Source organism: Stegostoma tigrinum, chromosome 5 (genome assembly GCF_030684315.1).
Source record: "Stegostoma tigrinum isolate sSteTig4 chromosome 5, sSteTig4.hap1, whole genome shotgun sequence".
NCBI lineage: Eukaryota > Metazoa > Chordata > Chondrichthyes > Orectolobiformes > Stegostomatidae > Stegostoma > Stegostoma tigrinum.
In genome coordinates, this window is record NC_081358.1 from 113,642,414 (window position 1) to 113,657,381 (window position 14,968).

The 14,968-nt window shown below is 41.8% G+C and overlaps 1 protein-coding gene across 3 annotated transcripts in view; it reads left to right on the top strand.

Annotated features, from left to right (window-relative positions):
• Window positions 1-14,968, top strand: part of LOC125451651 (receptor-type tyrosine-protein phosphatase mu-like) — an 820,886-nt gene that overhangs the window by 645,810 nt on the left and 160,108 nt on the right. For all 3 annotated transcript variants that reach the window (XM_059646218.1, XM_059646219.1, XM_059646220.1), the window contains 2 exons: window positions 7,401-7,552; window positions 7,639-7,716. In XM_059646218.1, the coding sequence (XP_059502201.1) occupies window positions 7,401-7,552; window positions 7,639-7,716 (230 nt within the window). The remainder of the gene's footprint in view (window positions 1-7,400; window positions 7,553-7,638; window positions 7,717-14,968) is intronic.

A 14,968-nucleotide genomic window follows, 5' to 3' on the forward strand; every position in this document is an offset into this window, starting at 1 on the left:
CCTGCCCACTCCTCACCAACCTTTCCCACTGCCCTGGAAACCAACTGTTATCCCTCTCCATCAAGCGTTGAAGATGCCTCGGATTCTGAGATGAACACAGTAAATGTCACTGCCTCAATGCCTTTGCCACCTGAAGAAGAAAATGGATTTCTCCTGAGATGCGCTGGGCACAAGAGCCGAGCTCCTGTGTGTTACCGCTGCCTGTATCAGAGGCAGAGTTGGACGAACCTGACCCAGTGCCCAGGAGGAGCTACAAAAAAAACAGCCTATGTCCTTGGACCCAGAGGGGGAGGGATGTGGAGATTGTAACGTGGTCAGCCAGGTAGACCTCATAGAATATGAGTTCCATGATTGGGCTGTTGACCTGGTCCAATCAGGGAATCCTGTCTAACACAGACCAGGAGGGCCAGAAGTTCTGCTCATTCTGAGAGCTGGTCCTGGGGGATCTGGATCAGTGTCAAAGACTTTCCACCCATAAGTAAAGGATGACTTGGTGGCGAGATACTGGCCTCTGTGGAGTTATTTCGGTTGGAGAATAAAATGATGAATAAACCCCAAAGAGTCTGAGTTAGCACTGTGGTTTGTCAGCCTAGTAATTTATACACAAAAGCTTGTTTTGAATGCTGGTGCTCTGTTTTTCCCCGCTGAGGAGCTGGAAATATGTTTTCCAGATCATTAACTTAACATAGGAAATTAGTTTGCTGCATTAAACTAAAAATCTAAATTACACCACACAAGATCCTCATGCATCAAGATATTCTGAAGATGTCTTACTTAATTGTTTGCTATTACAAGGAATTAAATAATTGTGTGTATCAAAATTCCACATCTTTGCAGTGGACCCAGAATATTAATTCTGCATTTAACTAAAAGAGGTAAATATGACTACTGCTACCCTGGGTGGTAGTAACGTACATTAAAGGCAGCATGATCCAACATAGTAAAATAAAAGAGTTTTCTTAAGTATAAATTATACATCAGTTAAACTATTAGCTTCCTGTTGCTTTTTTACATTAGCTGGCAGTTTCAGACAACAGAAATATGTACCATATTGAATGTCAATGCCACTTAAATGAATAAATGAGCCTTAGAGTTGAAATGCCATACTGATTATGTGGAGTCATTCATAATTGTCATCATTTTCACAGAGAAAAAAAATCTTGTACTATAGAGGATGGATTGTCCACTTACACTCTTGCAATACTATTATCTCTTTTTATTGTGATGTCTTTGAAGGACTAAGGTGCATGGCATTCCTGTCTTTGGAACAAGCAGGCAACAAATAAATAGATCAGTATGAGGTTGCTGAGACCAAACTGAAACAACAAAAGCCAGGAATGCAGGAGAACGGAGAAGTGAAGAAAGTGTGAGCTCCCACAGGATTGAAATCCTAGGAAGTAGAGCAGAAGCAGGAAACAGTGTGATTATTTCACCTTAGAGATGTTGCAGGCAAGTGGAAAAACTTGGGGAATGGTCTTTTGGAAGTAGAAGAAATGGAAAAGGAGGTATGAAACAAGTGAAAAGATATGAAATGAGCAAAGACCAAGGCGATATGACAGGGGCAAAGAAATATGATGCAAGCGTGGAGATATGAAAGCATCAAGGAGTAATGGATAGGAAGACCATAAGATGATCAGAGAAATTGTTGCATAAGGAAGATAATAACTTGCATGCATTAAGCACTTCACACAAAGTGCTGTTGCAGTGCTATGGAAGTCTACTCGCAATTGCATAATGGGAAGGTGATCCAGCTGCAGATTTAAAGAGGGAAGGAATTGACAAATTGCTCAAGCTGACACAGATAGTCACAGCATCACGTATCTCTGGCTGTCAGAGATGTTAATGCCGATGCAATTTTAGACATTGAATTTTACTGGGTTGGAACAGCCCAGAAGCAGTTTTAAAGTGGCAGCTGGGACCTGATTTCAGAATTCCCATCAACATTCCCATTTTCAGCAAATATTTGGCAATTCATAATAAAGTTGGAGGTGTTTGTTTAGCAATGTACTGAAGTACAACTTTGAATGATGGATATCAGTTTTTATAGGTGTGAATTTGGTCAGTGGGTGTGAGTAGGTCTTAGAGACCAACAGAACAGATAAAAGCCCTTTAGCCCATGGACAGCAATGGTGAAAAACAAACATCTAACTATTTTAATCCCATTTCGCAGCCCTTGGCCCATAGCCTTGTAAGCTTTAGCCTATTAACCACGCCACATGCAAAGAGGGATATGGTGGAGACTCACCTTGAGCCTTGATCTCCAAGGTGAGGACTGATAGCTGTAGGTGCATATTGATTTCTTTTTAAAAATTCACAAGTCTTCAGATGTCCCTGTGGTCTGGCACAATCCCGTGGTGTCCCTCCTACATCAGCAGCACCCACTTCTCCCCCTGGGTTTCCAGCTACCCACAGGGCAGCCTTTCCCCACCCTGATCTGAACTAATCTTTCCTGTGGTGGTGAGGGTGGGGCAGAGAGTACGTCTCCCGTCAAGCCTTACCCTCTGTGTATTTGTGCATTTTGTGTAAGAATCCCTAACAGGTACTTATGTACTGAGCTGTCTATCAGCATCCTCATATCCTGTATCATGTAACTTTTCAATCAGTGTATTTGGCTTATATTTAAATATAGGAAAATCAGTCCTGGCTGATAAAGACTGCGACGTCCATGAAAATTTGAATCATGTATGAGAAAGCTTCATTCTAATTCCATAGCCAGCAGAATTGTCTTTGATCAACAAACATTACACATTCTGGTCACTCAAAACTATTATAGCAAAAACAACTATGGGAAAATGTAGGTTTTAAATGAATCTTGCAGGTTAGATGCTGTTACTTATTCAAATCTCCTCCCAAATCACTTAGTATTAGAATATGACAAAATATTACTCAATTGCAGCAGAACTAATTTGCTTTGGAAAATGCAGTTGAAGCTTAATATTATGGAGGTACATAAAAACTGACTTTGTCAGTCATCAGTATCTGTTTTTGAGCAGTCAGTGATTCAAAATAACTTTTCTTTTCCATATCGGAAGGTTGCTTTGATGTACAAATGTACTGGAGAAAAATAGTAATGGATTTTCTGTTGCAAACTGGATCTAAGACAAAATTCTTTGTAGAATGACCCAGAAAGAAATAACTGGTCTAAGTGTAGTTAGCTTATGAAACATAGAAGAAATTTCAACAAAGCAAGTATTAAATGTGGAATTAATCTGCAGGACAATCAAGCTATTCATGGAATTCCTACAGTGTGGAAACAGGCCCTTTGGCCCACCAAGTCCGCACTGACTATCCCTTTATAACCCACCTAATCTACAAGTCCCTGAACACTATGGGCAATTAAGAAAGGTCAATCCACCTAACCTGCACATCTTTGGACTGTGGGAGGAAACTGGAGCACCCAGGGGAAACCGACGCAGACACCAGGAGAATGTGCAAACTCCAAACCCTTAGAAAATAGATGACAGGCTAGACAGAGGATTGCAATCAGCACAGGCTTGGAGGGCCAAAGGGCCCGTTCCTGTGCTGTAATTTTCTTTGTTCTTTGTTCCACACAGACAGTTACCCGAGGCTGGAACCAAACCAAGGCCCTTAGCGCTATGAGGCAGCAGTGCTAATCGCTGAGCCATCATGCCACACCAGAGTGTGATCAGTCATACAGGGGTGGGTTTGGAGATGGTTTAGATGGAGCCATATTACAATAGACAACAGACAATAGGTGCAGGAGTAGGCTATTTGGCCCTTCGAGCCAGCACCACCATTATGATCATGGCGTGATTGATCCTTCTTGGTGCTGACTGGCAGCCTGCAGGCACATGTTAATTTTTTTTAAATTCAGAAATCCCCGGATGGTCCTGTGGTCTAGACCCAATCCCATGGTGCCCATGTCATGGTGTTCCTTCTATGCCAGCAGCAATGCACCTCACATTCTGGGTTTCCTGGACACCCACAGACTCAGATGTACACATTGACTGTGCAACCCACCCACTGCTCATTGATGGGATGCAGCTCCTGAAGGATCCATAGAGGTCCGCAGCATAAACCAAAGCCCTTCAGCCAATCAATTCTATATCAGTCAAAAACAAGCATCCAACTAAGGTGGCACTGTGGCTCAGTGGCTAGCACTGCTCCTTCACAGTGGCAAGGACCCAGGTTCAATTCTAGGCTCAGGTGACTGCCCATGTGGTGCTTGCCTGTTCACCCTGTGCCTGTGTTAGTAGCCTTTCTCCCACAGTCCAACATGGGCAGGTTAGGTGGATTGGCCATGCTAAATTGCCCCATAGTGTCCAATGATGTGTGGGCTGGGTGGATTAGCCACGGGAAATGCAGGGTTGCAAGAATTCAGTGGTTCTGTATGGGATGCTTTTTGCAGAGTCAGTGTGGACGTTATGGGCTGATTGGCCTCTTTCCACGCTATAAGGATTCCATAACTATTCTTGGCACATAGCTTTCTCTGCCTTGGCCTGTGAACTCAGCCTCCTGTCGAGTGGAACATTGTGCAGCGGGACAGATCTGAGATGTCATTGGAACCAGGACTTGGAAATGCGCCCGGACTGCATTTAAAAATATTTGTCACTAACATTCCTTCCTCAGACTCTCAAAAAAAGGGCAATGCTTATTGGCAATGAATTGCCAGCTTGTTCTCATTCTGTTTGCTCTCAGGAGGTGAATGTGGTTGGGCAAGGCAGTGTTTATAGCTGGCCTTGAACTATACTGAGAAGGTAATTCTGGACCATCTCTTTTAACAATCACAGTCCTTGTGCTGATATTACTCCCACCATGTGATCCGCAAGCTGCATTTTTCATCCTGGTGGTGATCAATCAATTTCACACTTGAAGATCAAACAGAAGGAGGACAGAGAAGAAACTTCTCAACATTCCTTGGCAGAAAACAGAAACAAAAGAGACTAATTGACAGACAGAATACTGTGACTGCTGGAAGTCTGAAAGAAAAGCTGAAAATGTTGGGAATGTTCAAACCTTAACATTTCAGAGGTCAATGGCCTCTTGTCAGAGCTGGGAAAAAGAGAGATGTAATTTTTTTTTGAGCAAGGGCGGATGGGACAGGGAGAAAAGAAGGTTTGTGTTGGAGTGAAAGATGAGAAAGACATTGAATGATAAACAAGTGCTCATCTTGCAAGGCGTTACCCCGTGTCCGAAGGATAGCTGGTAAACAGCATAGAGTTATTAACAGGCTTTACGTTGCACATATTCAAGGCTCAATGTAATGGCTAAAGAGAAGGCTGCAAATACCAGGCAGTAAAACAGGTCATCTGCGTGTTACCCTTTTCAGAAACCTGAAAGAATTGCCTTCCATTGCGAGTCCTATGCTTTTCACAGTAAACATCTCCTTCTTCAAGATCTCCGAGAAAATCAAAGAACCATCAGCAAATCAGTTCCAGAAGTGTGACCACAGTCAGTGGGAGAGTCTAGGACCGCAGAACATAATCTCAGAATAAAATGTCACACATTTGAGACAGAAATGAAGAGATATTTCTCCTCTCAGATGGTAATGAATCTGTGGAATTCGTTATCACCAAGGGCCAGTGAGGTTGGATCATTAAGTATACTCAAGGATAAGATAGACAGATTTTTAAACAGTAAAGGAATCAAGAATTATGGGCCAAAAGCTGCAAAATGGAGTTCAGTATTAGCAGATCAGCTATGATCTCATTAAATGGTCGAGGGTCAAATGGCCTACTTCTGCTCCTATATCTTATGGTCTTGCGGGCTTCAATCAGCCTCTTTGTGGACAAACTATCCTTGAACTCAACCCACTTCCTGCTCCCAATCTCCTGTTCCAATCCCCCACCCTCTCCGCACCCACGATGCATCATTCCACCACTCCATCACCATGGCACAGTGACTTGGTGGTTAGCATTGCTGCCTCACTGTGCCACAGATCTGAGTTCAGTTACAGCCTTGGTTGACTGCCTGTGCAGAGTCTGCCCCTTCTCCCTATGTCTGCCTGGGTTTCCAACGGGTGCTTCAATTTCCTCCCAGAATCTAAAGGTGTGCAGGTTAGGCGGACTGGCCATGCTATATTTCCCATATTGTCCAGAATTGTGTAGTGTCAGTGGATTAGCCGTAGAAAATGCAGGGCTGCAGGGATAACATGGGGGGGTTAGTCTGGACATGACGCTGTTTGGAGGGTTGATGTAGACTTGATGGACCAATTGGCCTGCTTCCACCCCGCAGGGATCTTATGATTCTGTTCTATGATTAGTTACGGGGCCATTTGCAGTGGGGTATAAATTCCAGCCATCAATTTAAGTGACTGGCTGGAATTATAGTAACTCAGGTACAAGCGCAGACATCACAAACAGAATATTGTGATAATGTCACTGGGCATGAAATCCAAATTCCTAAATCATGGCAGGTGTGAAATTTTAGTTCAATCAGTAACATGAGAAATATTTAAAATAATGCTAACCTAATGGCATCCATGTAAGCATTGTTGTTGTTGTTGTTGTAAAACCCATTTGGCTGTGTTCTTCAGAGAAAGAAGTCTGTCATCCTTACCTTGTCTGGTCTACATGTGACTCCAGGCCCACAGTACTATGACTGATCTTTAACTGCCCTCTCAGCAACTAGTGATGGCAATAAGTGCTCATCTAGCTAATGACACCCACATCCCATGAGCATTTTTTTATTAAAAACGGTACAGAAAGCAACTATCAGAATCTTCATTTATAAATTATTTTATTTATGCACAAGTAGACTCGACCCTTGGGAAGGAGAACACTAATCCCTTCTTCTGACTGCGACTTGTGACCTTAGTTTCAGGAAACACGTGTGCAGAATCCAGATGAGGACAGGCTTTAGGCATGACTGTGGTTAACAGCATGTTAACATTCCCAGTCAAAGGTCATATGCTGAGCAAAATAGCAATGAGCAACTGTCAGTCAGAGAATCAGGGAAAGTCATCAGGAAAGAAGGACCTTGATAACAAGTAAGGTTTTCAGCTTGGCGGCTGTAAGGCATCATTACTGAGAGGTAATTTGGCTTGTTCATGTGTAATTCATTTTGGTACCAGCTTCATGGAAAGAAGAAACATTACTGTAGTCGCTAAGATACACAATGAATAAGTTATATCATTGTTAGAAGGGAAGACTCCTGTACACTCGTTGGGTATGTTCGTTAGCTTCCTTGCTCCTGTAATCGTTTGGATTTAAAGTTGCTTCTCAGAAATACTTTTCAGCGTACTGATCTTTCAGGGATCTGAATTCTAACAGTGTGAGCAATATATTGGACATTAAGCAAATGTAAAGGAATCTCTTTCAGAATTAGTCAGTAGCTCAGACGACTCTGTCTTAAGAAACAATAGATCCATAATTCAGATGTTTGGTCCTTTTGTCATTGAAGAGTTAACTCTGGACTTTATTTCTCTCCCTGCTTTCAAGGAAACTTGCAAAGAAGCGGAAGGATACTCTGAGCAGCACCCGACAGGAAATGACCGTGATGGTAAATTCAATGGACAAAAGTTTTACTGAACAAGGTACTAACTGTGATGAAGCTTTCTCCTTCATGGATACACACAATCTGAATGGGAGAGGTGAGTTCACAAGACCCACCATCATTTAATGAGACAGTCCCTAAACCCTGTTTATCACTGATGCATTCTTTCTCATTTTCTCTTAGCCATGTCCTCACCATCTTCATTCACTGTGAAAACAAATACACTGAAGAGTCCATCTATACAGAATTCCTACTACCCAGGTAGTTGAGTTGCTTGTTCATGCAACATTGTTTCATCATCTTTCTGAGAGGACATTGTAACTATAAATTTTATGTTCCATTCTGAGTCATTTGAAGAATAGTTTCTCCTGTGACACGTTGAAAATACAGCTTGTAGGCAGATCACATGTTCCCACTCTGGTCACTCTATCATGTTTCAAGTGTTAGTTGACTCATTGAGTCACTTTAAAAGGTAAGCTTTTAAGGCCAGTTAGCTCAGTTGGCTGGATGGCAAGTTTGTGAGGCAGAGCAACACCGACAGCATGAGTTCAGTTCCTGCGTTGACTGAGGTTATGATGGAGGTCCCACCTCCTTAACAGTTTTATGTGGAAGTTGTCATGGCCAACAATGAGGTACAATCACCAAATCCAATGCCAAAGCTGCTACTAAGCGTTATTGCATAACCAAGTTGCCAAAGAGTTACACATTATCTGGTTTACAGTTGGGGAGATTGATCATGTTTTAATATATTTGTGTCACAGATCTAAAAATTATTTTAAAATCAATCTACAGTTTATCAATTTCACAGATACAGAGCTGTTGCAAAACCAAAATTTCAGATGTTTCCAAATCATGAGTCATATTAATGCAAAGTCCAACTCTGGACTGTAAATAGTCACAGAAGACATTAAAGCCACTTTGAAAATAACACACTTTACAAACTAAAAATAAGGTAACTACATTATTTTAAAAATAAGCCACTCCAATTTTCTGCCCTTCTTTACTGAAGGCACAGACTCATATGGTTCTGTGCTGCTTCCTCCTCGTGACCCATGTGCAGGTGTGAGTGTTAGTGTTGTTCCCCATGTGTGAACATCAGTCAAATAGCTTTCTCACACTTTCACTGAGATCCCTACAAGCGAGCTACATCCCATCCTCACTTGTTGTCCACACCTTCCAACAGGGAAACTGGATAGAAAGCAGGAGCAGAACCTTGGATGATTCTCTTTATGTCCTCCTTTCTGGACTCTGAGGTCGATTATAAGGCACTTATCATCTTACCAGCTGTGATCATTTTAGAGACAATTGAACTAAACCTTTCAGATTGGCTCAAACATAATCAAGAGAACAAAAATAGTTTGGCGTTATTTTAAAAACAAGACAGAGCAAAAGTGCATTGGGGTTGATTTCAGCTGGGTGTAAGAACAGTTCGGGAGCCCTTTCAGTATTTCTGATAGTTTTAATTTCTGCAATTACCACATCTACTTCATACCATCACACAAAGTCAAGCTCTGGGCCAGTGCATGTTAATCCTTTGGCAGTTGTTAACATCGGGAATTCCTATTATTGGTAAATGGGAATTTCCCAATCATTTTGGGCCATGTTGGATAGGAAAAATGAACATAATTCTCTGCATACCTTCTTTTTTAAGGAAATTCCAAAATGTGAAGGTGCCAGAGAAGATGTTAACTCTTTTAAAAACAGCAAGTAGGATTGTTTATATTTCTGAATAGCGGCCTTCACTTTAAACTGCCAAGTAAAATCCTGCTACTTTCAGAGCTGATAGCTTGAGCACTTGTTTCGCTTCGTGTATCCAGGAGCAATGAAAGCCTGATTCCGAGATACGAGGCTGTTTTGATATTCCCTGCAGCACAAAGATTTGTTTTGATTTCAGAGCTTACCAAGTTCTGCACAAGTAAAAAGCTCCAGTTTCATGTATCTTTTCCTACTTGCGTGTAACATACTGTGTCACATCATCCGATTTAGAATAACGCTCTTAAAGCAGTATTTTGCTGCATGCTGACAACCTGTCCATTAGTATAAGTGCCCTGAGAATAACGATGTCATTTGCATCTGTGATCACATGCTTCCGTGTACAGAAACAGTTACAAATGGCATTGAGCAAATAATGTGAGAGCTCCTGGGCCCTGCTTTTCTACAGATAATCAGCAGGCAGCATCAAAGAGCACAAAGCAACCTGTTACCATAAATTATCCCTCATTGTAATTGCCCCTCCTCCTCTCCCGAAAGCAATTATTTTCCTTTGGTACTGCAATACAGGACTGCAGACAATTTTTTTTGAAACTACATTTATTCTCAGGGGAGGTATGCCAGCACTTTTTGTCCATAAACGGTTATCCATTGAATTCAGTCTGTTGGCCAAAGGGCATTTAAGAGTCTTCCATAATTTGGAAGCGTGGGGTCCAAATCACACACAAATACTGCAGATTCCCTCTGTTCAGTTGAATGAGATGAGGTTTTACAACAATTGAGCTTTTTCATTGTTATCAATACTTGAGAGAAGAAGGTTGAGAGGTGACTTAATTGAAACATATAAAATAATCAGAGGGTTAGATAGGGTGGATAGGGAGAGCCTTTTTCCTGGGATGGTGACAGCAAGCACGAGGGGGCATAGCTTTAAATTGAGGGGTGAAAGATCTAGGACAGATGTCAGAGGTAGTTTCTTTACTCAGAGAGTAGTAAGGGAATGGAACGCTTTGCCTGCAACGGTAGTAGATTCGCCAACTTTAGGTACATTTAAGTCATCATTGGATAAGCATATGGACGTACACGGAATAGTGTAGGTTAGATGGGCTTGAGATCGGTATGACAGGTCGGCACAACATCGAGGGCTGAAGGGCCTGTACTGTGCTGTAATGTTCTATGTTCTATGTTTGATGGAAGTAACTGAATTTAAGTTAGCTGTTGGGTTTGGATTTGAACTCATATTTCCAGTGCATCAATCCAGGAGTCTATAACAGCTTGGCCTTTACTTCTGCTGGGTCAACTCAAAGAGACAATTGGGTGGATGCTCGAACACAGGGGAGAGCATCACTAGCAAGTCCAAACCTGCTAACCTCTGGCCGCTGGACAGTGATGAAAAACAGGAATACTGCTTGATTTCTTTCAGCCTTCCTATTTCCAGTATTTCTGAGATCTATTTCAGTCCTCATACTGCCACTCTACAGAGAACAGTGTGGACTGAGGCTTAGACCCGACCTTGAAACATCAGTCTCCGAATGAGTATCCACCTACAAATTTAGCCATTGGGATTGAGGAAATGGATGTCATGACCAAAATGCACCAACAGTGATATACTGTAAAATGAATGCCTTTCTGATCAATGCTAGAAGACTGAGAATGTGGGGCTGGAGGATGGTGGAGATAGTAGGCTTCACTTACATTGCACCTTTAGCATAAAGCATTGAAATGTGCATCACAAACAAGTAGTAAAACAAAAATCAACACCAAGCCTAACTAATAGGGCATATGACTTAACAGTTTGGCTGAAGATGTATGTTTTAAGCAGCAACTTCTTCAACTCTTCTCGTCCTTCAATTTCCAATTGGAACATGCCACTTTGAACAGGTTTTTAACTGTCCTTCCAATGTTTTGGATCAATGTCAAGTCTTTTTTTTCTTGATTATTCTGTTGTGAAGTACTTTAGTATGTTTTACTACTTTAAAAGCTACATTTAAATGGGCTCCAAGTTGTTACCTATATATTTCTTGGTTTTGCTAGGGAATGAAACAGGACTCTGGAATATTTATCCCCATATCCACACTATTACACACTGACCTGTTGCATTTCACATGAAACAACCCATCTCCCATCTTCACAGCAAGGGAGCTGTTATATCATGACGCCTTAATCCCTCATAAAATAGGCTGTAAATCAATAATTCACAAGATTTGTCATAAGATGCCATATTGTCAAGTCTGTGATAGGATTCGAAAATCAAGTAAATACAGCTGGAAAGGGATCATGCTTTTCCTTTTGATTTGATTTAAACTACTGCAGATTCCATTTCACTGACTGGTGTGCAAGGACACCCAGATTGCTTATCTTGTACATCAACATTTCTGAATTTATCTCCTTTTAAATAATATGCTGCCATTTCAAGCCAAGGTTTAAGGTAAGTCAAGGGAACTGGTGAAGGGTTTGGGGTTGAAGGAGGTGTCATCCACTTTCAAGAGAAGGATCATCTGTGTTTCTAGGGTGCGTAGCCTCAACATAAGGGGGAGCAGACTTCAGACTGAGTTGAGGAGGAATGTTTTCACCCAAAGAGTTGTGAATCTGTGGAATTCCCTGCCCAGTGAAGCAGTAGACACTACCTCGTTGAATGTTTTTAAGGCAAAGAAAAATAGGTTTTTGAACAGTAAAGGAATGAAGGGTTATAGTAAGAGGGTGGGTAAGTGGAGCTGAGAGACTAAGAGAGCAGCCATGAATGGTGGAGCAGGTTCGGCCGGCCAGACGGCCTATTCCTGCTCCTAATTATGTTCTTATGCACTTATTTATCAGGAGGGGGGTTGAAAGGTGGAATCCTTCAGTGAGCCCCAAGATTTGGAAGGTGGGGTCCTGCTCATTGCTCAGCACCGTCCTGTGCAACAAAGCCTGCCAGCATTCCCGTTTTCGGTTTCAATACTTAGTTTGTGGCAAAAATAATGTTTGTCATAACTTCCTTGCTTTAGTACGCTAAACCCCAGGACCCCATCAATTTTACTAATTGATTTTTTAACCCTGAGCGATTTGAATCAATAATTTACCCTCATGTTCTCGCCTTTTTGACCTCTGCATTGCTTCACTGACAATGAATTTGGTAGAGAACATGAAGAAGCGTCAGCTTAGGATGGCCTTATATCATGTTCTTATGCTCTTTGGCCCAGTGCCTATAAAACTCTGTTTGGTTTGATCAGAATGGACTGGGAGAGGAAGAGGAAGCCACATGATGACTTCATTCTTTCCCAGTATTTAGCATAAGATCAGGAGTAGGCTATTCAGCTCTGGAGAGTATTGGCTCAGTCTGGACTGAACAGGATGTCTGATCATCACATACAACAATCTCGGGCACGTGCAGCAAGCCATTAGCACTCAGTGCACCACTACGGAGCAAGTTCTCCAAATCAAGCAACATTCCTGCTGGCAAAAGACCAATTCCTGCTGCCTGGGGAAGACAAGGTTCACAGAAGAAGTTATGACAAGAATTTCTGCATTACCATTCAAGATGGTGCAGTGTAGCTACTGGAGATAAACTCTGAACAGCCCTCAATCTCTCCAGTGAGTTACTTTCCAGATTAGAACTAAGTATTTCCAGTTGTTGCCCAACTATGATGACCCAGAAGACGAGGGTAGGGGAATCTAAAACTAGAGGGCACAGGGTTAGGGTGAGAGGAGAAAGACTTAAAAAGGTTCCTGAGGGGCAACTTTTTTTGCACAGCAGGTGTTGTGTGGATGGAAGTAGCTTCCAGAGGAGGTGCATACGATTACAACTTTTACAAAACATCCGGGCATAATCGGCAGGTTTGAGAGGGATATGGGCCCAATTGTGGCGAAAAGGACTAAATAAGCTTAGGATATCTGTTTGGTGTGTAGAAGTTGAACCAAATGGTCTGTTACTGTGCTACATAACTCTGTGGCTCTCTGACAGTCACATTTTTCAGCATGGTCAAATACTTTAGTACTTTTAGAACTTTAAAGCAACATCAAAACAAAAGAGTACAGACCATAACACCAAAAGAAATAGGAACAGGATTAGGCCAGTTGGCTTCTTGAACCTGCTGTTCTATTCAATCAGACCCCAGCTGATTCGATATTCCTCACATTCATTTTCTTGCTCTTACACTGTGACCCTCGATTTCCCGATGAGCATCTATTCATTTCAGCCTTTAACATACGCAAGGACTCTGTCCCTCACCCCTTGGGTCTCTTGTGACAAGGAGCCCCAAAGACTCTCAACTCTCTGAGAGAAGAAATTCCTCCTCATTTCAGTCTTAAATCGGTGCTCCTTTATTCTGAGGTAATGCCCTCTGGTCCTGGATTCTTCCTTGAGGGGAAACAACCTCTCGATATTTACTCTGTCAAGCCCCCCCAGAACCCTCTGTGTTTTAAACAGCCCACCTGTCATTTTGCTAAATTCCAAAGTGTCAGGTCGGAACCTGTCTTGCTATTTCAGCAGTCCTGCAGGACTGCTGACTTTCTTTGAGTTAAGCAAGTCATCTAAGAAAACATTTGTGTTGTTATTTAGGAACTTTTATTTGTATCTCCATGTGACATTTATGTCATCGCCAACATGGATTCATATTACTGATATATATATTACCACCCGTACCCTGCAAACTTGCCATTGTGCCTTCATTTCAACTTGTTTGAAGCGTGGTGGAAAGTTGTAGAATGGTGCCAGAAAGATAAAGTCTATGGGATACAGCTGTGACATACAGAACACACATGGAAGTACAAGTGAAATGTTACTCTTTCTACAACTGGAATTACCTTCACTTACCAGCAGTACATCAAGTGGCTGGAATAATCCAGGCTGGTTGGGTGCAATCTATCTTTCCACTCAGCTTGTTAACTGCTCCATAACTTTTCTATGTAAACATGTTTTATCAACAGTGACAGAGAGATGCCTTTAATTTTTAACAGAATCCCTGCTGTATGGAAACAGGCCATTCAGCCCAACAAGTCCACACCAACCTTCCAAAGAGCATCCAGCCAGATACATTCCCCCTTACCCTAGCCCTACATTCCCCATGGCTAATGCACCTAATCTAGGCATCCCTGAAACACTATGGGTAATTTAGATTGGCCAATCCACCTAACTTGCACATTTTTGGACTGTGGGAAGAAACCAGGGCATCCAGCAGACACAAGGAGAACATTCAAGCTCCAAACATGCCATTGCCCAAGGGTGGAATTGAACCCAGATCCTTGGCGCTGTGAGGCAGCAGTGCTAACCACAGAGCCACCTGTAATGACGATAAGTACATGTGGAAATTCAAACACAATGGCATTGCATCTGAAGAATCCAGACCAAATGGAGTCTCTGCAAAAATGCAAGATGAGACGATGGAGAATAATTGGACAGAATTCAGATTCACTTCGTTTTTCATTTTAAAACGATCTAATTATGTCCTCATTTTGATGTCTTCATTTCCAACTTATTATCATTGTCAGGGTAGAAATTTAAAATGGAAAAAGATGACAGAAACACAATGTAAGTATTAAATAGCTTGAATGACAGAATAAATTAATGCATTACCATCAAATAGCTCCAAATCCTGGTCCATCAGGCAGCTTAATATAGACAAATTCAGCAATGTTCTTATCAGTTTCAAACAGAGTAATTCCTGTTGAAATATTGAATTATTACAGGGATTATGATTATCTGATTGTATATCATATTTTGAGAAGCAATAACATCTAAATACTAAGGCTACCCTGTGTTGAGATTTCTTATATTAAATTTGTCTGGCATTTGACTGGAAGTGATTTAGTGCCTGCTGGGTGTGGGCTA